This window comes from Sciurus carolinensis, chromosome 13 (genome assembly GCF_902686445.1).
Source record: "Sciurus carolinensis chromosome 13, mSciCar1.2, whole genome shotgun sequence".
NCBI lineage: Eukaryota > Metazoa > Chordata > Mammalia > Rodentia > Sciuridae > Sciurus > Sciurus carolinensis.
The window spans coordinates 72,159,457-72,185,010 of NC_062225.1; the positions used below are offsets into that span (position 1 = coordinate 72,159,457).

The 25,554-nt window shown below is 52.5% G+C and overlaps 1 protein-coding gene across 1 annotated transcript; it reads right to left on the reverse strand.

Moving 5' to 3' along the window:
- Positions 1–898: 898 nt before the first annotated feature.
- Fosl2 (FOS like 2, AP-1 transcription factor subunit) lies at positions 899–23,673 on the reverse strand. The gene is made up of 4 exons (XM_047522077.1): positions 22,737–23,673; positions 12,213–12,464; positions 8,368–8,475; positions 899–6,089 (listed from the first exon to the last, which is right to left on the reverse strand). Exons 1-4 carry the CDS (start codon positions 22,836–22,838, stop codon positions 5,571–5,573), a joined length of 981 nt encoding a protein of 326 aa, XP_047378033.1. The 5' UTR covers positions 22,839–23,673; the 3' UTR covers positions 899–5,570.
- Between the last annotated feature and the right edge of the window lie 1,881 nt (positions 23,674–25,554).

Genomic DNA, 25,554 nt, shown 5'->3' on the forward strand with positions numbered 1-25,554 from the left:
CACCACCAGCTCACTGGAAAGAGACTGGAGGGGACATGGTTATCCCTCCTAAGAGGCTGCTCTTATGATACATCGACTCCTCCTTCACAGATGAGGAAACTGATGTTCAGAGAGGTTCGATGGCTTTCTCCGAACCTCAACAGCCAATAAGTAGTGGGGACTGGCCTAGGTTTCAGGGACCTTCTGGCTGTCAGCCTGCCATCGAGCTTGTCTAAAGCACAATGGAGCAAGTGTGTACTTTCTAAGGCTAATTCTCAGCTCTGGGCATTAAGTAATGACAGTTTTGCCTCCCTACCATTTACACTATGAGGAAAGAGCACCCCAGAGCAGATATTGCTCAGTCCCTCCAGGTTTCCTGGTCTACAGGACAATAGGGCCTGGGCTGACACTTCTGAGTGTTCTGCACCTAATGACCTGTGACTTTTCAAAAACAAAGTCCAGAGCAGCACCAAACCACAGACTTGCATGCTTCAGTTATTTTCAGAGTCTTTCCTGCACTTGATCCCATCTGACCACCATGACAACTTTGGCATGCATTTAATTGGTTCTTTGAAGATTTCTGGGTTTCCAGAGTCAACCTGTTCAAACAAAATACCCTTAAACTTTTATTGGCTCACACTTTGGCAGTAGTTGGCAGCTGGCTGAGAATGAGGCCCAAGCAGTGGGAAACAGGATGGGGAGCGGGTCAAAGGGGGAAGAATGAGAAGAGGCAGCGGGAGCTCTAATACCCTCTCGGCAGCCCACCCACCTCTTATTTTTGCAAAAAGAGGTTCAAGTTGAGCCCCATCCCCAGCAGAGAGACCGCCATTACCCACCAGGGCCAGAGTGAGAGAGGAATCGAAGAAAAACGGAAGTCACAGGAAGAGATGGAGAAAGATGGAATAAACCAACCATCACAGACTCTTCAATCTTAATTCATTTTATTCTACAAAATGCTACTCAACGGAAAGTGGAAAAGCGAACAACAACAAAAAATAACCGCAAGGGAAAAGAAGTTTTAATATGTTCTTTCTTCCATAGCAGCAAGCTTTTTCTAACAAGCTTTCTTTAGTGCAAATACTGTAGGCTTGTGTTACATACAGTAAAACAACAGGACAAAATAACAACACAACAAACACCACCAGAGATGCTTCAGAGCACAGATACTCCTCAATTTTCAAAACTATACAAAGATTTTTTGAGTTCAGGGTCCTGCCTAGAGAGGTCAATATAAGAGATCCTCTAATGGGACCATTTCACCATTAGTTAAAAAACAGAAAAAGGTATCCAGAAAGGGCATTAAATTCCCTCAGAAAGCGACAGAAACCTTGTACGACTTGTTTGCCTCCAGGGTCTAGTAGCAGACTTCACTCCACCTCATTGACAATCTCAAATACAGATGCACAGAGTTCATGAATTTCCACTAATACCAAAATACTATATATACATCTCCCACTGCAGAAAAGACACCCTGATACCTAGTCTTTATACAAAGTCAAATATTTTTCTTCCTCAAATCAAGTAACCACAAAGTAAAATAAATGGAATAAGTCTTTAATAGTACAGAGAAAGTAATTTTGAGGTACAGGGCAGGATCTATCGTGTTCTCCTACAAAGTAGATTTCTTGGCAGCCACTGTCCCCAGAGGAATGACAATCCATCTTTAAAAACAGAAACTTTTTATACAGTTTATACAGCACAAGTCACAAATCACTTTAGAAACAAAAAAGCATCGTTATCCTAAGTTTTTTTTTTTTTAAAAAAAAAGGAAGCAAGAGAGAGGAACCGAGTATTTTAATGCTATCCGTTTCTATTCAGGCTTAGTACAACACAAAGATGTAAACATTTAAAATAAATAATAAAATAAATGTCAATTTCTTCTCCCCCCTCCCTTTCCATACCGCCACCCCTGTCAAAATTTGACTCAGCCCCTCCGGAACACGTCGTCAGCTTTGGAAAATTAAAACCCTTTCTTGATGCATGGCCAAAACACTAGAAGCAGGAGAAGATGCCAAATTAGTAGTGGGATGACTGGGTTTCCTTCTAAAGAGCTGCAGGAGGATGCAGGCACGCCCGGAAGTGTGCACGCACTCACACGCACATTCTCTCACGCATACTCCACAACCTAGCAATAAATAGTGAGATGCTGGCTTTTAAGATGAATGCCAAGAATCAAGAAGCAGAATGCAGCAAGATCTCTTGATCTAAGTTTGAAAAAGGAAGTTATGCACAGCACATTTCCTATCGTTCCACACTCTGTAAGGACCCCTCCAGACATCTAGGGACTGCAGAGGAGCACAGGCCGAGGAGAGAGAGGGTCTGGAGGTGGGAGGATGCTGGGGGGATGGGTCTATGAGAACAAATGTCAGACTGACGGCCATCTGACTGAAGACCTCACCTCCTAGTGTTTCTTTTTAGCCATCATTTGGGGCTCTCTATATGGGGATGCCCTCATTTCAAAGAGGAAAAATAGAAAAGTGCCAAACAAGTAGGTGTTTATTCTTTCTGTCCCTAAAGGGGCCAGCGGGTGTCTGATCAGGGAAGGAAGTTACATGGCGAGATTGCAAGAAGCTCTGTGGGTGAGGAGAGAAAACCCCCAACGCTCCAGAGTTTGTCTCCTCCTTACGCTGGAGTCCAGCGGGAGCAGAGGGAGATTCCTCTCCCCAAAGCCAGAGGGAGAAGCAGCAGCCCTGATGGCTCTGGACTGAGATGCTTGCACCACTGTCCTCAGCGGGCACACCTGGCCTCCCACACAGCAATGTTCCACTCATGCTGAAAAACCTCCCCAGGGAATTCTCGGCTTGGCGTTGGCTCCAGCAATTTCCTAAGCTTCACCTGGGATCTGCTCTTCCCTGTGTCAGCAACTGTCCCCATTGACCCAACCAGGGACAGGACCATTCCCAGAAAGGCCAGCCAGGCAGCCACGAGGACTGTGCTTCACACTGGCATGCTTCCATGCCATCCCAGTCACCGGCAGACCCACCTGGGTCCTCACCAGCTCCCTCATGCCGGGGACAAGGGGAAGCACAGCAGTTCCTCTCCCAAGCACAAAGGCAGCCCTGCTGCAGCTGTCCCCTTAGTTGGAGCCATGGAGGACAGAGCAGAGGCTGGGTGTCTGGTGATTCTGGAGCAAGCGTTCGTTATGTGGGTGGCAGGAGGGAGTGACCCTGGAGAGCGAGTCAGAAGGCAGCAACTGAGAACATGCTGAGGGCTCAGGAGTGAATGTTCAGCCTCCCCCCAGAGGTGAAGGTTACACCTCAGAGGTCTCTGAAGTCCCTGGGGCTGTGCCTTCTGTGGGTTCCAGTGCCAGCATAGCTTGAAATCTGAACAGAAGCCAAACTCAGGCTCAGGAATGTCCAATGTGGCCCCAAGTCACAGACCATGACCTGTGCTGGGATCCATGCTGCACAGACTGGGGCGTAAAGGAGCTTTTAGAAATAAAAGACCAGAAAGCAGCTTCATTTAAGAAATATCTATATGCACAAAGAAACGAATAGCCCCCACTTGGCTACAAAACCACTGGAGATGAGGGAGCCTTTCCGAGCTGACAGCACCAGCGAACCCTGCGTCGCCTGCACCCTGGCTGCCTTCTGCTTCTCTGATGAATTCATCTGAGGCCAGAAACCCAGCTGCCCTTCCTTCTCAGAAGCACCCTTCCCAAGGACCCTGGGGAACCCAGAGCGCAGTGTCGCAGTCAGGGAACACGGGAAAGAACATGTTTAAAGTGTTTAGAACAAAATCCTCTTTCTTCTCAGCTCCTCTCTACGTGGCTGACCCCTGCATCATGCCCTCTGGTCCTGCTGGCTGTGTATTTTCAGCATATGTCTCTTCCATCCTGCGTGCCTCGTGCATTAAGGGGGTAATGGAATTAAATAACGACCAGCACGTGTGACCTCAGGTGTAAAAGGAGCAGGTCTGTGAAGCTGTTCCTGTTCTCTCCACAGTCAGACTCAGAAATGCAACTGCCACTGGGTTTAAGGGGCACTGATATCATTTTGAATGGGTGGACACTGATCTCTGGAGCTGAGTCACCAACAGTGGGACTCCCTCAGAGCACCATCCCCACAGAGGCCAGTTCTGACCAGAAGCCGCTTCCCAGGGTCATGTGTCAACATGCTCTCAGGAGGAAAGGCTGAGAGGGGTGGAGGCCCAGGGGCTGTGGGAAGGGGTGGCTCTCCTGCGGTGGGAAGCAACACATCCTAGCTCTGATTTCAGCAGCTGGAAAGAGTCAACAACCAGGAATGGCGCATGCGCCCCAAGCCCCAGCCAAAGCTCATGGGCCAGCTGCTCACAGCTTGTCAACTGGGCCAGAAGAGCACCCTGGGATGGGGCAGGGGGAGCATGAAAGACAGAGTGCTAGAGCCATCAGGGGGCAGATGACCCCAGAGGGCAGACAGGGCCTTGCTTCACTGAGAAGTGTGTGGCCATAGCAGGGAAGGTCGGGCGCTGGGGCAGGCGCAATGGCAGCTGCTGCTGCTGCATACAACACCCCCAGGGACTGGCTGCCTCCTTCCTGCCTGGCCCTTCCATCCTTTGAGGCTTGGAGAGGAGCCTCCCTTGGGGAGGGTCCAGGCCCACGCTCATTAAATCTCCATGGGTGGCGTCACCCTGAGAGCCAGGGAAGGGTGGAGCCCAGCAGGGCCTTGGAGTGATATGTGGTTCCTGGGAGGGACGCCTCCCTGGTCTGGAGAGAAGGGTCCAGGGGCAGAATGGCGAGGCAGTAATTACAGGAGACGCCCAGCTCAAGACACCAGGTGAGGGGAAGCTGGCCAGGACACCCATGTGGCTTTGTTAGCACTGCTCCTGGCCTGATAATTAGGCATTTGGCAAACCCCACCTGTGCCCTGGCTGTCTCACACCCTGTCTTCTGGCCAGGCCGACCGTCCAAAAGCCATCTCCGAGGGCGGAGAGGAAGGGTCCTTCGAGACTCCCAGTGATGGCGGCCCCTGCTAGGAGCATGGGAGCCCTGCTGGAGTTCTGGAGGCGGCGGTGCACTGGGGAGTGTCAGGGGAGGGAAGGTTCTGTATTGCACTTTGTCCCCTTCTGGACAAGTCAGCCCCAGTGGAAAAGTCACCTGCTGCCACATCTCCAGAAATGAAGAGCTTTAATATCCAGACCACCCGGCTGAAATGTCATGGCAAATTTGATAAAAACCAAGAGGGAGTGAGACTGACCCTGCGGGAGGGAAGGGGCCGGTCGAGGGAGGGTGGAAACCGAAAGGCACTGAGCATGCTCGGCGGGGTGGGAAGAGGACACCTCACTCCAGAGACAACAGCGTGACAAAGGGGCGGAACATCTGGGAAGCTCCAGGCTCTTCAGAAGCCAGAGACATCTGAGTCCGCCAAACCAAGTTCTCCATGGCTTTTCAAGGAGGAGAATTCCGTAAGATGAGCAAGGGAGGAGGTCCATGGCTTGCAAGGATCAACCCAAGTCTTCCAATGCCTCGCCAAGTCCCACCTGGTTCCCCAGAGCCCGGAAGCTCCCGGCAGGGCTCCCTCTGGCCCTCAGGGCTCTGGAGCTCTCAAAGGTGCTGGTCCCTGGGAGGAGGCAGTGCCGAGGACCCCTCCAGAGCTGGGGAGGAGAGCGCAGGGTTACAGAGCCAGCAGAGTGGGGGAGTTCAAGGAGTCTGATGACTGGTCCCCGCTGCTACTGCTTCTGCGGTGAGCCTTGGAGCAGGACTCGGAGGGCGACGCAGGCGACTCCTGCTCCAGGACGCTAGGGTAGGTGAAGACGAGGTTCGACGTGCCTGGAGTGATGGCCGGCGTGGAGGTCACCACGATGGGGGTGTGCAGGGGCTCCTCCCCATAGAAGCCCCCGGCAATGCTGATGGGCTTGATGACAGAGCGCTGGGCCTTGTCCAGCCCTGCTGACGAGGAGGAGGGGCTGTCCTCTTCCAAGGGCTCCTGTTTCACCACCACTGCACCCACTGCACTGCCCCCACTGCGCATGGGCTGCAGCCCGGGAGCTGGAGGCGATCGGCGCTCCTCGGGGCTGATCTTGCACACAGGGCCGTGGGCCACCAACATGAACTCCAGCTTCTCCTTTTCCTTCTGCAGCTCAGCGATCTCCTTCTGCAGGCCTGACTTCTCCTCCTCCAGCTCCTCTGTCTCCTGCAGGGGGAAGAGGGGGACGTGAGGGACAACAACCTGCCAAGGAGCCACTAGGGGATGATTCCAAGCCAGATACGAAAGGGAGAACCAGCAATGTCCTCAGATCACCAAATGTATGAGAGCAGCCAGTCCACACACTGGCCACAGACATTACTGGTTCCAAGTCACAGGGTGGCTCATGATTTATTTCCTGAGAAGGAAATGAAATAGCAATTGAGCTGCCATGGCTGAACACCTACATCGTGTCAGGCACTGTATTAAGCATTTCACAGATTATTTTGTTCACTTCTCCAAAAGTTTTTGAAAGCAGATGTTACCATCAACCCATTTTGCAGATAAGAAAACTGAGGTTCAGAGAAGTTTAATAACATGCCCAAAGTGACAGAGCTGACAGTTGGGTAGCTCAGATCTGAATCCCAATGCATCTCACTTGGGATGCATCTACTACACTCTACTGCCTTGGTGCCAGGACTGTCCCTGGGTCCCCACAAGCGGTGAGAGAGATTTGCATGGAGAAAGGAGTACAGGATGGAGCCCCACTCCTCTGCTTCTCCTCCTCAGCTTCGTGCCAGCCCCCCTGTGGGTGCACAGAAACAGAACTTGAAGCACATGAGAGCGGAGACTGTCTTCTCAGCAGCAGGACAGTGCCTGGCTTGTGGAAGTGCTCAGGCAATCCCCGTGGGTCCCCCCTTTTCTGCTCCAGTTTCTGAAGCCTCTGTCTTCTGAGGACAGACGGAACATCAGAGAACACTCAGGCCAGCCACACTCAGTGGAAGAAGCACCTGAGGCCTGTACAAGCCTGTGAGGACGCCAAGACCACCCCATGAGGCCTTCTGTGTGACAGCCCCCTTCTTTCACACAAAGCCGGAGAAGCAGAAGTGAGCAAATACATATGGAGGGGCAGCTGTGGGAGGTGAAAGGTGTGTGTCACCAGCCTTGTCCCCACTGCATCCCTAACACAGATTCCCGTTCACCAACAAGGAGATGCGGGCAAAAGCTTCATTAAGCAGAGTGCAGCATATTCCGTAGTGAAAAAAAGTTTCCATCTGTCTCAAGGGTCTGACGAGCGTCATGAGCTCATGAGAGGCTTCCTGTGGAGGATGTGGCTCAGGGGTTAGGGGGTGGGGAGGCGGGGGAGCAGGTGTGAGGTTTCTGGGAGGAGGGGAGAGCCTATTCTGGGGCGGTGGTAAGGAACACCTCAGGTAGACACACAGGGCATGGCTCCTGAAGTGTCAGACCAGAGAAAGGCTAGTGATGTGGAGGGCTCTGCTCAAGGAGTCTGCCATGATGGGCTGATCACTCGCCGCCCACCTTCTCTGGGGAGAGAACTCCCTCATCCCCCTGGCTCTAACACCTCCCAAGGACATTGCTGCAGGTACCAGAATCCACATGGCACACAGTGGATGCCCAAGAACAAAGGCTGCAGGACAGACAAAGGGAGGCTCCAGCAGGCAGGTGGTAACCAGATGGGATGTTTGCCAAAGCCCCATCCGGGCTGGTCACCGTGAGGACCACTGACAGTCTCGCTCACCTCCTCACTTGGCAAACATTCCGCCCAGGAGAGTCAGCCCCCGCTTCGGGCTTCCTCCACGTGGCGCACGGCCCTTGCTATGGGACCAGACTCAAGGGAGTTAACGTGACCTTAGGTCAATCTTACAAGAGGAGGGACAGGACCGTGGGCCCCCAAGGTCTGGGCAATCAGGGAGCATGGGAGAGTGACTTCCAAGGGCAGACTCAGGTGCCAAGGTCAGGGCTCCAGGCTTGTGATAGAGGCAGAAAGCCTCCTGTCCATGAAGGATTGAGAAAACCCCAAGACGGTGCAGTCAGCAGGCACGTGACCTGTCTCCATCAGGATCCCCCGACCCTGACTCAGCTCAGACCGCAGTGCCTGAGCCAGGCTGGGCCAGCCCTGCGGGCAGTAGGCATGGAGTGGCTGGAACCTTGGGAAGTAGCCCTGGAGGGGCAGGTCTGGATCTGTCCGGGCTCCTGCCACCCTCACCCAGGAGGTCTGAGAGCCGAGAGCTCCGAGACCGGGAGTGACAAAGGTGCTGGTCCGAGAAGGCTGTCCGGTTCTCCCCAGGCCCAGGCGGGTGGGGAAGGCCAGGCTCTACTCTCTCACTTTTTCATTCAGCTTCATGTTGACCCACGTGCCCACAGGAAGGAATGTCCCATCTCCACCACTGTCCCCAGGGCATGTGGGAGCAAAGGGAGGGCCGGGAGGCCGGAGTCCTGGGCCCTTACTCAGCCCACCCAGAGTGCCCCCCGCAAAGCAGCTCACCGCCTGCAGCTTCTCCGTCAGCTCCCGGCGGCGGTTCCGGCACTTGGCAGCGGCCAGTTTGTTCCTTTCCCTCCGGATCCGACGCTTCTCCTCCTCTTCAGGAGACAGCTAGAGGCCAAAGTCCAGAACCATGATTGGAATGGGGTAAGCGGTCCACAGCATTTTATAAAACTGTATTTTGAGTAAATCGAGCAGCCCTTCTGGGCCTGGGAGGGGAGGAAGCAAGGCCGGAGGAGTGTGGCTGGGCTAGAGGGCCGCTGCAGGGCACTTGTTGCTGAATCTGCCCTGGAAAGTGACCTCTGGTGTTTAGAGGGAGAGAAAGACCACAGTGGGTTTGGGACTCACTGCCCCTGCGTGATGACCACATTGTCATGTCAGCTGATTCAAGTGCAGCCCAGGCCCAGAGGAGCCACTGCGGCCAGCCAGGCCCAGCCCCACCCACTCAGGCAGCTGCTTCCAAACCTGGGCTAATTACTCCTCCCCATTACTCTGCCTGCTCTGCAAGCCTCATTATCCCCATTTGGTTACGTAGCTGGGCCCAGAGTCCCCACTCAGGCAAGATCCACCCAGGAGGAAATGTCTGTTGCTGGTGGAGGGCCCCAGGTACCACTCCACTCCTGACTCCAGCTGCCAACCCTAGAGTGCCAGCTGCTCACAGCTCAGCCTTCCCAGGAAGCCTGGCACAGCTCTAGGCTGGACGGAAAGTCCGTTCAGTCCTGCTGCCCACCCTTTCTGCCATTTGACAAACCAGCACCTTCTATGTGCCAGACAGTTCTCGGAGCGTGGAACTTCTCTGTGAACCAAAAGATCTCCCTGCAAAGAACTCAACACCAGCTGCTAGTCATGAGGATGGTTAGAAACGCAGCACTCACACTAGAGGACAAGAACCCTGCTCTGCTCGCAGGCTGGAGCCCTTCAAAGCCATGACCCCATCCCCCTCTCAGGCAAAGGGGACCAAGGAGATGGCTGTGGGCCAAAGCAGAAGAAGCATGGCGAAGGGAAGAGCTTTCCACTCCCCATTCAGTGACAGACCTTGGTGCACACCTACTCTGGGTCCAGTGCTATACTGGGGGCTTAGGAGATTCCAAGGGGAACAAGACCAGGTCCTGCTCTCAGGAGACACATGAGAAAAAACTGATGGAACACTTAGGGAAGGAGAGAGAGCCTCCTCACGGTGGCATGCTGCCTCAAGTGCTGGTCACCCCATAAAGAACAGAGCCACTGTCCTGGCTGGTCCCACATCAGGCTATGTAGAAGTCCATTGCTGTGATGTCCTGAATAGCAAATCATGGCAATGTATCCATGAGGACAATCCCATGACCATCTACCCAGAGATGACCCCATGGTCTGGCTGAGGTCACAAGTTCACTTGGCCAAGGCCCCAAACTCTGGCTACCCTTAAGACTGCCACCAATAGCGTTGGTTACCAAGAGAGCCAAGGGCCTTGTTGTCCTGGGTTTAGGGTTTCCCGCCAAAAGAGCCACCAGGATTTCCCTGAAGACTCAATATGCTCCCTCCAGAGCCCTTACTAATAAGGAGAAGAAAAGAGGAAGGGCTGGCCTTGGTCCACTTCAAGTCTTCCTTCCCCCTTGCCAACTTTTGGCCTCAGAAACCTCCCCCCTGTCTGGTGAGGTGTGGGCAACGTGTGGGAGCTGTCGACATAGGAAGTGTTCGAGGATGGTGAGATCAACATGGTCACAGCTTGAGTGTGTCAGCAGCTCAGGCCCGCCCTCCCCACAAGCCACACACACCCTCTCCTCATCTCCTCAGTCACGGCCCTGGGCTCAGAGGGAGCCTCCTGGGCTGGCTTCTCGCAGGCCCTCCCCAGGGGGAGGCTGGGGAAGGCAGAAGGAAGCCTCAGAGAAAGACCCTAGGGTTAGGAACCTAAAAGCCAAGGTTCTAGGGTGCCCTGCCCGGGCTTCCCCAAGGCTGGAGCGGGACTATTTCAAGTCCTAATTGAAGGGGGATAAATGCTCCTGGCTCTCTCCCTCCCTCTCAAAGGAAGGAAGTTCTCCAGACAGATTGTCTTAGGGCACGCCTAGGTGGTGTGGTGGGAAAAACACAGGGCAAAGGTCAAAGAGGTAGCAGTCCCTGCTCTGCTACTAACTCATTTTGTGACTGAACAGGGCCCTTCTCCTTTCTGGGTCTCAGTTGGTTTATCTATAAGATGGGAACAGAGGGAAAATTAGAAAAGATGGTCTCCAAAGTGTCTTCTAGATACAAACTTCTAAATTTGCTATGAGGTAGGTCCAGCAGAGAATGAAGAGCACCGGGCACATCTTGCTTTGCTGAGCCTCTAGTGCATGAGAGCTCCTTCCAAGCCTGGCTCTCACTTGGAGTCACTCACGTCCTGGGACAACATGGATCATCAGTGACTCTAAAGCTCTGCATCTTGAACTCCCTGTGGGAAGGATGCACGATCACTGCTGCTGCAACATGTGCAACTGCAACTGTGGAAAGCAACAATGAGGGCGACAGTGGCCTCCCACCCCAGCAGCAGAGGCTCAGCATGCAACTGTGAGCTCTAGCACGGCATCTATTATTCTCTCCACAGGACCCTGAATGGTGGCCCCCCACCATCAACAGGTTCTGGGTAGAGGCCCAGCTTTGTACTGAGACGAGCAGGGCTCCTCAGGAAGCTTCTAGCTCCTTAAAGTGGTGAGTCCTGTAAGTATCCTGAGGACTACTGGTCCCACATCCACCATTACCCACTGGGAACCATGTTTCAAGGCCCTTGTCCTGGAATATCCTCCCTGGAGATGCCAGAGTGGCACTGGACAGGGGTTGGAATGTAGAGGGGTTCCAATGCTGAGCCAGAAGTATTCCTGGAATACTTCTCCAGGTTCACAGTTCATTTGAAAAGGGGACTCCTCTGCTAATGTATTTCGCCTCTGCTGGGCTCACAGTGGCCTGGTCATGTTGGAAGAGCAAGTCTGGGGAACTGGTTAGAACCAGTCCAGGCTCCCCTCTCAACTGCCAGTGAGCACAGGCAGGTCCAGGCCTCAGTGGTATCATCTGTGAAGCAGGCAGATGGGGCTCTCTGAAAGCCTAAGTTCCTTCCTTGGGGTATTAGCATGATTCTGAGTTCTCCTTCGGGAATAAAGGGAGTTCAGCACTGTCCCAGATCACTGTTGAGGCAGGTGAAGGGCCTTTAGAACACTGAATGAATGTCTCCAGTCAAAACAGCTCCCTCTTGAGATCCTTGAGGAAAAAATTAAAAATCTAGGTCTGACCTCCCCTGCCCATCAGCTAAAGCAACTGAACAGACTCCTGAGGCCCTACAGTCACTGTACATTCCAGGTCCTTGGAATGGGCTCCTGCTTTAAGCCAAAGGCCTGAACCACTGAGGAGGAATGAAAGTGATGTGGCCAGTACCAGCCCTGAATGGGGCCCTTGAGGACAGCTGGGTGCCTGGCCTGCACCAGACATGGGGAGGGGGCTACGGGTGAATCTAACGCTCACAGCCAGGGCTCAGCGGTGTTTGTCCCATGGCCCTCTGTCAAGGCTCAGTTCGTGACAGTTCCCCCAACTTTGGTGATATCTACCATGGGCCTTCCCATGTGTGATCTCCCTCAGGCACCAAGTCCTGGCTGGTGGGGACCATTATTCCCATTTAGCAGTGAGGGACAGGGATGAGATGACAGGGCCAGACCCATCTCAGGTCTCCAGCTCTGCCTTTGATGATAAGAGGCTTGATGACCCTCATCGCCTAGGTCCCTGTCTCCTCTGTGCTTCTAGAACATTCACTCTGCTCTGCACCAGTCTTCCAAAAAACTGGAAGGCCCAGTGCTTAGCAGGCCCCCAAAGCCACCAACGTAGCTCCTTTCTGCTAGCCTGAGTCGTACCTGTTCATCTCTCCTCCTGCGGCCCACAGTGGTGCCAATGGTCTTGATCACGCCGGGTCTTGGGAGGGCCATGTGCCCAGGGACGGAGGCCAGGCCAGGCAGGGGGCTGTAGGGGTGTGAGCGCGGATAGGGGTTGGACATGGAGGTGATCACTGTAGGCTGCACCATCCACTGCAGGTCCTGGCTGGTGGTGATGGCGTTGATGGTGGGGATGAAGGCACTGCCCGAGCCAGGCATATCTACTCGGAACTTCTGAAATGAGGAGAAAGGTATGATTGAACCCAGAGACACTGAGCAGAGCAAGCCGGACAGAGCCAAAGCTCCCAGACAGCAGCATCAGGACTTGGAGGGGAAGGTCAGGACCCCAGGCGGGCATCTCTGGACAAGTCCTGGGAAAGTGTCACACATCCATGAATCAGGACGATCTTAACTATTCCTGGGCCTCACACTGGATCTGCTTGCTGACTGGGGTCCTGAGGACTCCATCCCCACGGGGCTCAACAAGGATGCTATCATATCCCAAATGACTTCCACGACACCTGTGACGCTGAGCTGCAGCCCTCCGGGGCACACATCTGCAGGATGCAGCGCCCAGGCCTCCCAAGCCTCTGAGTCACCCACCTATTAATCCCTGGGGTACTGGCACGGGATACCTTAACTTGGAAATTTGCACACCAGCAGCTTTGGAGAAAGAAAGGTCACCAGGAAGCATACCGTGTCTACATTTGTCACTTCCCAAAGAGGTTCAGGATGGAGCTATGACCCCATCCAGGAAAGGCCAGATCCATGAGAAGGTGTCCTCTACCCATTAGACTGGAACCCAAGAGGCTAGCATGTGCAGTCAGACCTCCTCTTGATGTCCTTGTCCCTCCTCCTTTCCCATTATCTGCATCTTGCTTGGGGCAGACACGCTGTGTCTAGCTCTACCTATCTACACATCTCTCTCTCTGGGTTCACATATTGTCTGTGGCAAACTTCAGTGCTGCCAGCTCAGAGTTTTCTCCTGGTCTCTTAATTTATACCTAGACCACGTTGCAGAACTCTCTGGAACATGCTGCAGGAAGCATTCTACTTAAAATATAAGATGATGACAGAGTACAAAAATGAAAATGGGCCAGCTCCTTAGGAACCTCAGGAACTGGGCTTGACCTTTCTCCAAGGCAGCTACTGGACAGTGTGTGGGGAAGGGCCCTACTTCCAGTATTTCAAGGAAAAACAAAAAAACAAAAAAAGTCCTGGAACCCAGGTGAATCCTCATCCTCAGATAATTTCTCTATCCACAAGCCAGGCATGGTGACACACAGCTATAATCCCTCAGGAGGCCAAGGCAGGAGGATCACAAGTTTGAGACCAGCCTGGGCAACTTAGCAAGGCCGTGTCTCAAAATAAACTCAAAAAGGCTGTGGTAGCTCAGAGGTGGAACATTTGCCTGGTTTCATCGCTAGTACCCCCCCACCCCACCCCCCACAGAAAAGTTCTCCAGTATTCCACCCCCTAAAACTGGTGGCTGAAATGACGACAATAATAATAGCTAACATTACTAAATGGCCCATACCATGTCAATGTCTCACCTAGATTATCTCATTAATTCTCCCTCTGAGGTAAGAACAACCATTATCTCTATTTTAGAGGCAGAAATTTGGTCAGAGGGAGATTAAGTAACTTATCCAAGGCCACACTGCTGACAAGCAGTGGTGTCAGGATTCAAACCCAGTTCAATCTGACAGAGAGGCCATGACTCTCAACACAATGCCACACAAGCTTCTTTAGTATTACTTCTTTCTTCCTCAAAATCCAACCCCAAGTGCTGACATCTGGCCCCATCACTCTCAGACAGTATCAGGCCACCCCTGCCAAGGGTCCATACAGATTTTCCCTCTCCCCAAGGAGGTCCACAGATCTGTTTGGCCCCAGATGAGCTGCTATCGTCAGCATACAGCATGGATGATGCAGCAGCCTCTTTCTAGCCCAGTCAGACCAACCAGGGTTAGAAGCACTAGCAGTATTAGCCTCTGCTCTTTGCCCCTGGTGGCAACATCTGGGTAGCTGCTGTGTAAATAAAAGGAAACTTAGATGACCTCACTGTAGCTGACAGAGCTGGGGACTCCTGCTACTCCCCCCTTCCCCCACCTTGACAGTATCAGAGGTGGAACTTGACTGCTCCAGGGCCCCAGGCCAAGGACATTCAGTGAAGAGAGCAGCCTATACAAGGAACTCCATGAGGAGAGCTGCCCAGAGCAATGGATCTGGAATTCCAGGAGAGCTGCCTAGAGCAAAAGGATTCTGGGATTCTATGAGGAAGGTTACCCAGTGCAGTGGATTCTGGGATACTATGAGGAATCCTGCCCAGTGCAGTGAATTCTGAGTTTCTAAATTTTACCACTGCAGAGGATTCTGGGATTCCAGAAAACAACTGCCCAGGGCAATGGCCTTGGAGCTGCACTCTGAAGGCAAAGATAACTGGGCTTTTTAACAGGACTTAACTGGAAAGAAGCAGGTGTGTATGAAGGAGGGAAAAGTTTGGTAGCAAGGAAGGACCCAAGGCGGAAATGACCTTCAGGGAGGAAAACTGGACAACCGGGGCTGGACTGTGAGGAGACAGAGATGTGAGGATGGCGGCCATGTCTGAGTGTGTGCAGAAGCACAGAGTCCCAGACAGCGGCTCTTCCTCTCAGGGTGCTGGATGGGAGGGGCTGGAATCAGCACTGCACTTGGAGTCAGGAGGCCTGGGTTGGAGGCCTGGCTCAGCCTCAAAGAGCTTTGCCCTGGGCTTATTGCTGAGGACTCAATTCCAGGGTGTAGAGGGGAACACTAACCCCAAACTCCATCCACTGTCACAAGGATTAAATAAGCAGCTGCTTGTAATCACAGGCTGCAAAGTACACTGCTGCTTCTCAGCTCTTGCTGTACACTGGAATATTCTGAGGAAGTTATAAAAAAAAAAAAAAAACACTGATGTCAGAGCCTCATCATTAGAGTTCTAAAGTAATTAGTTGGAAGTGGAGTTCTGATAAAGGGATTTTTTTCTTTTTAACTCCCAAGGAGATTCTACCAGAACTCTTTTTTTTTTTTTTTTTTTTTTTTTTGGGTGCTGGGGTTCGAACGCAGGGCCTTGTGCTTACAAGGCAAGCACTCTACCGACTGAGCTATCTCCCCCAAGGAGATTCTAATGTGCAGCCAGGGTTGAGAAACACTGCTCCACAACCGCCACCACCACTGTCATGTCATTGTCATTACATGACTCTGTATACTCTGCACAGGGCAGCTCCAGGTAGAACTTCCCGCTTCCCACTCCTGGGAAGCACCCAACTTTTGCATTAATCTCTCTCCCCACATCAGTTTCTAGATTTGAAATGCCCCAGAGGCACCCAGTACAAATGGTCTGATGTGACCCCCTTCTCCATGGGACAGCTGTCAGACTTCCCACCAGGAAAGCACCCAAGAAATCCATTCATTCCAACAGCCAAAGTGTTCCTGCTTAAGGCTGAGGGAAGCAAGCGAAAAACCTGAAGCAAAGTTGGGAGACTAAGAATCCTTAGGGATGAGTGGGTGCCTCTGAGCCCCTCCTGGTCCCCCGCTCTGTGGATGGCAGGTCCACAGAATGTGCTTCCCGGTATACAACAGCCAGGATCCTTGCAGCAATGGCTTGGTCTAGACAAAACAAGACAGCAATAAAAACAAGGCAGGAGGTAATGACTGCCTCCAAACGCGTGTACACCTTGTTTCAGACGGAGGTAAAGCCATCTGGATAACACACTGGCTCCAAACTGCAAGGAAAACAATGTCCCGTCCCCAGAGGGAACTGGGGCTGATAAAGAAGGCTTTTGTCTCCAGAGGAGCCTCTCTGGGAGACATACAAAAGTTTCAATTAGATCTGGCAGATGGGTCTGGTCTCAACTCCAAACATATTATTCAGAAAGTGACACTAGGGTAGAGAGAAGAGGTGAGGCTAGGAGTTTGAGGTCCCAAAAGTTAGCCTGGCATTCTTCTATGCCAACACACCCAAGAATCGGCCAAATGTCCTGTTGGGAATAAATCATGGTTCTTTCAAATGAATTAACGTTTAACAGGATCCAAAGTTAAGTTTCTCAGATGTGGGCCTTAGGGCCACAGCACCTGCTGCAATCCCTGATACGTGGTGACAATGAGGGCTGGGAGGCAGCCAGGAACCTGGCTCCCCTGGGGCTCTATGGCCCCCAGGAAGCTCCTCCTCTAGGGACCGACTGAAGATGCTAGATGGCCGTGGCATTCCAGCCTGGCACAGCCTCCAAATACTTCAGCTGTGTAGCCCTGTTGACTTCTGGGTGCATGTCTCAGAAAGGACAAAGTGGCCCCGCTGTCCTCCAAGAGCAGAGTTGGGCAAATACCTTAGGCTTTGTGGGCTACATGGTCTGTGTCACAACCCAGTTCCTTCATCCTAGCATGAAAGCAACCATAGATAACATGTAAGCAAACAGGTGTGCCTGGGTTCCATGAAACTTCCTTTATAAAAATAGTTTGCTGATCCTAATCCTGGAGGATCATTCTCATCTCCGAGGCTCAGGTTGGAGGCACAAAAATAAAGACAGGAAATAAGAAAGCAAAATCTGAACTGAGACAGCCGCCTAACCTGGAGAGCTACAACCTGGATCTTCAGACCCTGAAGGTCAAGCCCTTATGAGCCTCATTGTGGGTTTGGGGTATGGGAACTTCAGTGGCACCCTGCAGCAGCCTGTCCCTAGGGTGCCATGGGCTGCTCAGTGAGTATGTGTGTACCCCTCCCATGGCTGAGAAGAGCTAGGAACACAGGACCAACTCATGCAGGTTAGAAAGGTCTCAGCCCAGATGTTGCTGACTGGGGAAATCAGCCTTTGGGGGCGCTACAGCAGGGATTTGGATTCGGAAGTGAGGCCACAACCACGGCCTGTTGCTGGTCTCGGAATAAGGGTTTGGGAACACATTTCCCACATGACTGGATGGGGCAGAGGGCTTATCCCAGGGACTCCTGAGCCGGGCAGACATGGTGTTTGATATAGAAGTCAGGGTTGGCATTCTTGGCCACCCAACCCTGGATCAGACATTTCTCCTCCAGCCTGATTCTTATCAGGGCCCCCAAGTATTGAAGCCATGAGCCTGGACGCTGTGACCTGCCTCGTCAGGAAGGCAGGTGTGAAGTCTTGGAAAGGATTGGACTCTTTCTCCTTTTTAGGATTCCAAGATGGGGAAAGGAAAATTCCAACATCGCAGAGGTTGGCTCAGGGGAAGAGAAAGGTCAAGGATAAACACTCTCTCAACACTTCCCAAGCCATCCCGGGGAGGCCCTGTATCAAGACAATGCAAATGTTTTATTTTTACTGAACCAGGGATGTCCTCCAAAACCCTCAGAATGGAATTCAACCAGTCTTCACAAGATTCTGCACTGGACATCACTGTGACCTCTGACCTTTCATTCTTCTCTGAGGAAATGCTGCGTAAGTCAGAATGGAAATTGTTGCTAATAAATCATGATTTCCAAAGTTTCACAGTATACACACACCATCTCTGGTGATCTTCATCCAGTTTCACCTGAAAGAACTACTCAAACTTCTGCCACCTCACTACCAGGGTAAAGAAAAGCAAGGAATAAAAGAAAAAGCAAAGAGAAAATGACAAGTGATAGATTTGGAGTCATCCCAGGTTCCCTGGTTTCTTTGCTCCCAGGGCCCTTCCGGCCAGAAGCCCCACCCCAAAGCCCTTTCCCACCACCACCAACTCTCGGAGCTCTGCACTCACTGGGTGAGCTTGCCTTCATGTCTTCCCTTAGGACCACAGGAGGGTGAGCCTGGTGACATCAGTCACATGACAAGGCTGAGACCACGCTGGCCAAGAGAAATCTGAAATCGTCTCTATCCAGCCCAGGGAGCTGAGGAGGGGTAGAATTACCGAATGGGGTTTGGCACGGACGTATTCACCTCAGTCAGAACAGCTGCCGTCATTTTGAAATTCAGTGGCCACCAGAAGTTACCACATACAGCATGGATGAGACACCCACAAAGTAATGGTGCTATTTTTTCTTTCAACAGAAAGTTAGTTTCTTTAATTTTCAAAATCAGTATTTTTTTTTTCAAAATCAGTATTTTTATTCCTATTTAACGGGTGGGGATAAAACCCAATGTATAGATGACAAAGGTGTTGCTGTCACCAATGGCGCCTGCTCTGGTGTGCTTGTCCTGGAGCACATTCTCCCAGGTGGACTCCCACGACTAAGGCCAACAGGACTTGGGGTCATACTCTACAGTGGACCCAGCCTGATCACTCAGACTCTGCATGTCAGACTTTGCTCAAAATAGAACAAATTATATTCCATGCTTTAATAATTATGTCATAGACATTCTATTGTCACGGAGAATTAAAAAGAACCAATATGAATTAATTATTTTTTAAAAAAGATCTTTTGGTAACTTCCAAATATCAAATTCACTCTTTAAAGACAAAGCTTTGTTAGCAGGGAGGGTTTTTCAAACGCATGTACTGAAAGCAATTCCAAAAAAGTGGCACTGCAAATCCTTTCTGAGTCTAACCAATAGTCACGACGTTCAAATGAGTATTCCAGTCTCCTCAAAGAACAAGGGTGAAAGGGACAACAGGGATTTGGATGTTTACGTTCTGGTGTGTTTGTATTAAAGTAGAAAAGAAAAGAAGTCTCCTAATTTTACACTCATCTTGAATAAGAAGACAGGCTGAAACACAGCAATGGAAAAGCCTTCAGTGTTTTGGATCGGGAAATTCAAGGACCACTCAGACAATACATGACTGCTGTTTCACCCCATCCACTTTGATGAAAAACTGAAGCTGACTTCCACCACCAAGAATCAGCGGAACAGACAAATTCCTGGGATAACATTTTGTTTGATCCTAATCTACAACATCTGTAAGATCAAGGCAAAAAAAAAAAAAGTTAAAAAATAAAAAGCACCCAGACGCTTCATACACATCTTTCACTTTCCCACCAGTTCTGAACAATGACCCCCCAACACAAACATCTCAAGAAAACAAGCCTTGGGAATTTGAAAACATCATGCCTAGTACCCTAAAGGAACAGACATCATAATAGGAAAAGCAAAAAAGCAATCCTTTTCTAATCAGGTTTTATTTAGGGGGAAAAAAATTGAAAAGGAATCTTTGTTTGGTACTGGTTATTGAACCCAGGAGTGTTTTACCACTAAGCTTACATCCCCAGGACTTTTCATTTCTTTTTATTCTGAGACAGTCTTGCAAGTTGCTGAGGCTGGCCTCGAACTTGCCATTCTCCTGCCTCAGTCTGAGTCACTAGGATTACTGCTGTGCCTGGCAAGATATTCCTTTGGAAATCAAGCAGTTCCTAGTTAACCACTGTCAAATATATGGCAATTACTTGTTTCTAAATAAAAAGAAAAAAATTCTAAGAATTCCAAAAACTAATCAAGTTAACACTCCAAGGCTGGAAAAATACATTCCCAAGATAGTTCTTCTGAAGATGTCCCGTAGGGGGCACTAGAGAGGTATGCTTGAGGCTGACTTGGGAATCACAGTCATTTCTGGTAAAAGTTCTTTGATGTGAGGAATGTCCCAGCCTGGTACAGTTGGCAAAAGTTCACTCTGGGGAATTTTGTGCGTGTGTACGTGTGTGTGTGTGTGTGTGTCTGTGTGTGTGTCTTGGGAAAGGGTGGCTGAGAAGGAGAGAGCTCGCCTGGTATTCCTTGATTCCAAAAAGGAAATACCCCACTTGATTTATTTTCACAAGTTATCTGAGAAACAAGCAAATAGTAGCCTTGGAAAAGTTCTGGGTCTTGTTTTTGTTTTGTTTTTTCATTACAAGGGGGCCTGGCTGATGAAAACAAGTTATGAAATGACCTATGTTTGTGTAACTGGCTAGATTGCGTAATGCTCAGGCCCTGAAACCGTAACAGCCAGGCAGCCAGGCAGGGCATATATCTGGGAGGTGTTATCCTAGGAAAGTTAGGAGAGAGAAAAGTAACAACAAAAAGCAAAACCCAGGAGAGGGAGATACGTGCAACTATTCCTAACAGAACTAAATCACCCATGACCCACCTTTGAGATTAAAACCATAACTGCAACAGGAAATATTTTTCATGTTTCAAGTTCCTGCCATATACAAGAAGGAGGTTTTAACAAAGAGTTATCTGCCCCTCAACCCCCAAGTCATTGGAACCCGTGGCCTGGTGTTAAGATCAAGTCTTATGCATCTGGACAGGCAAGGAAACTCTGGGTTGAGTAACCAGCAGACACTTACCGGGAACACTAGACCCTGCAAACAAGGAGACCGGAAAAACATAATATTCACTTGCCCGAGGGAAAACCAGAGGACTGTCTCACACTGATTGGTCCACTGCAATGCCATAAAGGAGGAAGGCCCATCCACTAACGGCCAGAAAGTCTCCCCATAAAGGAAGCTAAGAGAAATAAAGTGATTACAGGTTTTATCTGGTATGTAATAAAGTTACCTTGAGCCTCAGCTCGGGCGGGGTCATAGCCACACACTTGCAAAGTAACAAAAGCTTCTGAGGTCAGTCCTTAGGGCCACAGAACTATTTTGCTACAAGTCACAGTGATGATGGAAAAACCTTCCCCCTGTTGCTCCTCACTCCCCTGTCCCCCTAGCTGCCACCACCACTGAGGAGCCAGCAGAGAAACTCATGTAAGTGGCATTACCTCTCCAATCCCTCTAGTTTGAAAGGCATCTCACTCAGGCTGCTGGGTCGAACAGGCAGGCATACGCGAGAACCCCATGCACTGGTTGTCGCTAATTGCAAAATCCTCATGTGTTACAGCATGCTAGGAATTAGCCAACAGCTGCTTTTTGCTTCGGTAATGAGGCCCCATTACACTCTGCTGGACTGAGTTCTCTTCCTTCTTCCTAACACTGGTTTCCTGTCTGATTTGCTTCCAAAACAGGGAATTGCCTTCACTCACATCCTGGGCTCAAAGCCCTAGTGACACAGATTATTCAGTTGGGGCACTGATGTCCGGTCTGACTTCCCATCCAGGCCCCAGGGTTGGAGCAAAGCCAAGTACTATTTCAATGATCAATGTCCCAGTCACATTAGCAAAAGAACTAAGAAATCCAAAAGTCCTTTCCTGATTTGAGATGGAAAGACGTGTTTGGGGGTTTGTTGAACTGGATAGTGAGAGAATGGGTCTAAGCATAAATGACTCCGACCCATCGATCAATGATAACTGGAGTCAACACAAAACACCAACTGGGTTGGGAAGCAAACAAACTTTCATGTAAGATTTTAAACTCATCAACTTGATGCTAATTTTAAAGGTGCACTGACTCACCCTCAATGCACAGACTGGTCTTTCTACAGTGGGTGCTTAGGCGAGTACCCCAAGGGTAGAGGGAAGGCACAGAAAAGCCATTTGGGGGACTCACCAGGTATGGGGATTCACTTTGGAATAGGTATCCCTCTTCAGATCCAAAAGACAGCCACCTTTCCATTACATTCTCCAGCTGGGCGCACCACTCGCTGGAAGCCCACCCCAGCCCCTCCTGTCTGGTTGGCTTCTAGAGACCAAGGCCACAGACTTGTGGAGCAACTCTTTCTGCAACAAACTTGGTTAGAGACTCCACAGATGCTGACCAAGGTGGGCTTCAGGTTGCAGAGAAAAGCCTGGGTGTTAACCGAGCCCCCTCAAGAGACTGAGGAGGTGGGAGAGCTGCTGCCCAGGGCAGATGCCCCACCAGTACCTCTGGTATTTATAGACACAGGAACACAGGCACAATCCCTCCAGAGCAAACCAGTCCGGCTGCTTTAGAAGCAGGTTGTTTTTCTGCTTCCCGAACCACCCAGGAGCCCAAGTGATGTCTCTTTCTCCCACTTCCCTCCGCTGGTCTCCTCGCACCAGGTATCCCAAGACCCTCAGGCGCTCCACAGAGGGAGTACAGGCTTCTGCTCCGACCCTTACAGGAAATGCGCGGGGCACACAGGCAGCGGCAGAGGCCAATCAAGGCCGGCCTCTTCCTTCCTGACCTTCGCACCTGATTCCCAGAGGCAACCCTCGCCCTCACTCCGGGGTACTTGAAGGAACCCAACTGTATTTGAGTCCCCAGCCTTTTTCAGAAATGAGCTAAGACTGATGGAGAACAGTAGAGAGGAAGAGGGCTTTCCCGCAGGATCAGGGACTTGACTGTTGGGAGGGGCTCGGGGGTGCAAAGATTTCCTTGTCCACAACCAAAAGGGGGGGAACGGGGGAGGGCGGGGGGTGGAAGGAGGTAACAGTCTCCTGGGAGACCTGCAATTACAGCAGTTTTTCTGGCTAAGATGTAGTGTGAAGGAAAGGATCTGTTGACTCTTCGGGCTCATCCCTGCTCCAGTTTAGAAAAATAAAAAGTGGTGGGGGTGGGTGGGGCAGACAGAACAAAAACCCACAACTTACAACTGTGCCCCGTAGGTATTTTCTCACCAAGCCAAGAAACGCAAGAAAGCAAAAAAAGAGGCAGGGCGGTGAGAGAAGGGCGGGGGTCCGCCCGCGCCGCCAGGTGCACCCGGGGCCCACACCTACCTGCTGGCCGCCGCCACCGCTGGAGTAGGACTCGGCGTGTGCAGGAGAGCCGCTGCTGCCCCGGGACGAGGTGTCAAAGTTCCCGGGATAATCCTGGTACATGATCCGCGGTGGGGGCCGGAGAGGAAACAGGGTGTTTTTCTTCCCCGCCCTCGCCGCGGCCGCGCACAGGCTGCTGCGTGCTCGCTGGTCCGCCGGCCGCGCCGCGGGCTCTAGTCTTCGCTCCCTGCCTTTCCCCCTCGGCGGCCGGCGCGGACAGGGAGGCGGCGACACCGGGAAGTGATCCCCGCGCGCCTCGCACGGCACTTCTTTCCTGCTCCGGGAGCGCCTCGGGACCAGTTGTCCACCCGGTCCCTCCCTCTAAAAAGTCGGCGCGTCCCTCGGTCCCTCCCCTGCGCGCGCCCTCCCGCCCCCGCGCGCTGCCGGAGCTCAGCCTGGACCCGCGGTCCAAAGAAAAATTGGAAATTAAGGAATAGGAACCGGGGGAGCCTCGCCTGTCAGTTCCGGGGACCCCCGATTTCAGACAGGGCCAAAAAAGCGAAAAGAAAGGCTGCCCGCTTGGAGAAACTTCTGTTTCCTCCTTTTAGAAAAGGAGCCCGAGAATAAACTTCCTGTGGCCGACTCGCTGCCTGAGTTTCTGAGCGGCTCGGACACTTGACTAGAAGGCAGCGTGCGCCCGTCCGGGTCCCAAGCGCGCCCGCTGATTGCGGCCGGTGGGGCTCCAGCTGAGCTGCCGCTGAGAGGGACGCGGCCCCGCGCCGGCGCCTCGACCTGCACCCCTCGCCCGGCGCCCGCTCCCGGACCGGCCCGCCTCGCGCGTCCGCGCCTCGCCCTCTTTCTCTCTCTCTCTCTCTCTCTTTCTGCCCCAGCCGAGCGCCGCTCGCTCCCTGGCTCGCTCCGAGCCCCTGCGCTCTGCCCGAGATGAGTCACTACAATGGCACGAGTTCAACTCCACACTCTTTATTCTCCAGCCCCGTACCATGTGGATTCACTCACGTCAACCCCGACTCCACCTTGCAGGGAGGAGCGCGCGAGGAGGCGGGGGGAGGAGGCCAGGAGGAGGAGGAAGAGGCGCGGGAGGGGAGGAGGCGGGCGCAGCGCTCCCCTCACTGGCCCGGCTCTCCGCGGCGCTGACGCCAGCCGCGCACCCCGCGCGAGGAAGGAAGGCGGTGGCAAGGGTGCGAGCGGGCGGCCCGCAGGGTTTGGGGGAGCCGAGGCAGCCCTGGCCCTTCCCCACCCCCGCCCACCCCCCGGGCCCAGCGCCCTTGGTCTGTTCCACTGGCGCACGTTGCCAAAGATGGTCATTTGCGTTAGAGGACGCGAGTGCGGGTTTCCTCGCTTTCGGGTGACGTGGAGGGAGAGGGATTCCCTCGCCCGCTCTCGTGCGCACCGCGGCCTCCCCCGCCCCGGCAAGGGGCTCGGGGCGGGGCCCCGACAGCGGCCGCGAGGGCCTCGGCTCTGGGTTTTAGAAAACAATCACAGTGCTCAAGACTAGACGGGCGGCACAGTGCGGCGCCACCGCGAGGCCGGGAACCCGGCTAGCAGAGCCGCTCTCAGGGAGGGCGCGGCTGCGCGCGGTCGTCCGCGCCCTCCGTGGCGCCGCTGGGTGCAGCGGGAACCCTGGGCGCCCGGGGTATCCGCGCCGCCCTGCGGCCAGGTCTTCGCCCGGCGCGGCGCGGCGCCGCCAGGCGGGGCTGGCCTGCCTATTTTTCCCTTGGTGGCGGGCGGCCCACTGCTTCCCTTTTTTTGTATTTTTGTGTTTTTTTTTCGGCCCCACAATTAATTTGTTAGGAGTAGCCTGGAAGACGAAATTGGTCAAGACGTTCCTGCCGTCCTCTATGCCAGGCAATTAGGACGTGTCCAATAGGAGTCATCGGGCCTTATAAGCAAACTCCAGACTGTTAGGCATTAAAAAGAAGAAAACCAGGGACAGGGGGAGGCCAACGAGAGGGTGTGCCCCAAGTTGTCTTCAGCTGTTTGGGAGCGAAGTTCAAGGCACGCGTAGCCAGACTCCTAGGCCTTCCCGCCTCGCTGGGCGGGGCGGGGCGCAGGGTAAAGAGCACAGGGCTTGGAGTACGAACGCCAGGCTCTGCTATTTACGAGCTGTGAGATCTTGGGCGAGTCCCTCAACCTCTCTGGGTCTCAGTTTCCTCCTATATAATGAAGGGTTTAGGACAGATGACCTTCTAAGGCCCTTGGCTGCTCCGGAGCACCAATCCTACAGACATGATGTGGTGCGATCCGGAGCACCGCACCAGGAGTTCTGGTCCAGGGTCTGCCTTAGCCTTAGTTTACCAAGTCTTAAGTAGTACTATCTCTATCCCAAAGGACCTTAAAAAGACCGAAAGAAGAAATGTGTTGATGGGGGTCCATCGCGGATTGTTAAACGCTATGCGTTCTGGTCCTCAGTTTCCTTATCTGTGAAGTGGGGGCGTTGCTAGGAAAGAAAAATAGAGCCGGGAACTCGAAGCTTTCCCGGGGCTCTATATAAAGCGCTGGCGTTTCCGGGACGGCTGGCGGCATCTGGCCGCCCCAAGGGCCCCAAGATACGGTAATCCCAAACAATACTCGGGGTCATTGTTTACAGCTATTAAACACATTCTGTCCTGAGCTCCATCCCCAAGGACGTGTGCGCGAGGCGAGGCCGGCCAGACTCCTCGCACCTCCGCAGTTGCCCGCCCCTCAGAGCCTGCAACTCCGCGGCCCAGATGAGGGGTGTGGGGCAGGCGGACACGCACACAAGCCGTGGGTGCTTGGCTTTCTTTTTTTCCCCCCTTCATCCCTGCGTCTTGGCCTGCCGGGGTGTTTACGCGCCTCT

What these genes read in the sequence shown, in the direction of transcription:
- Fosl2 (XM_047522077.1), bottom strand. Translation starts at nt 22,838, where the DNA reads ATGTACCAGGATTATCCCGGGAACTTTGACACCTCGTCCCGGGGCAGC. An exon ending in GCAGGAGGAGAGATGAACAG is followed by an intron (nt 8,476 to 12,212) that starts GTACGACTCAGG and finishes TTTGGCCTCTAG; the next exon opens with CTGTCTCCTGAAGAGGAGGA. An exon ending in TGACGGAGAAGCTGCAGGCG is followed by an intron (nt 6,090 to 8,367) that starts GTGAGCTGCTTT and finishes TTCCCCCTGCAG; the next exon opens with GAGACAGAGGAGCTGGAGGA.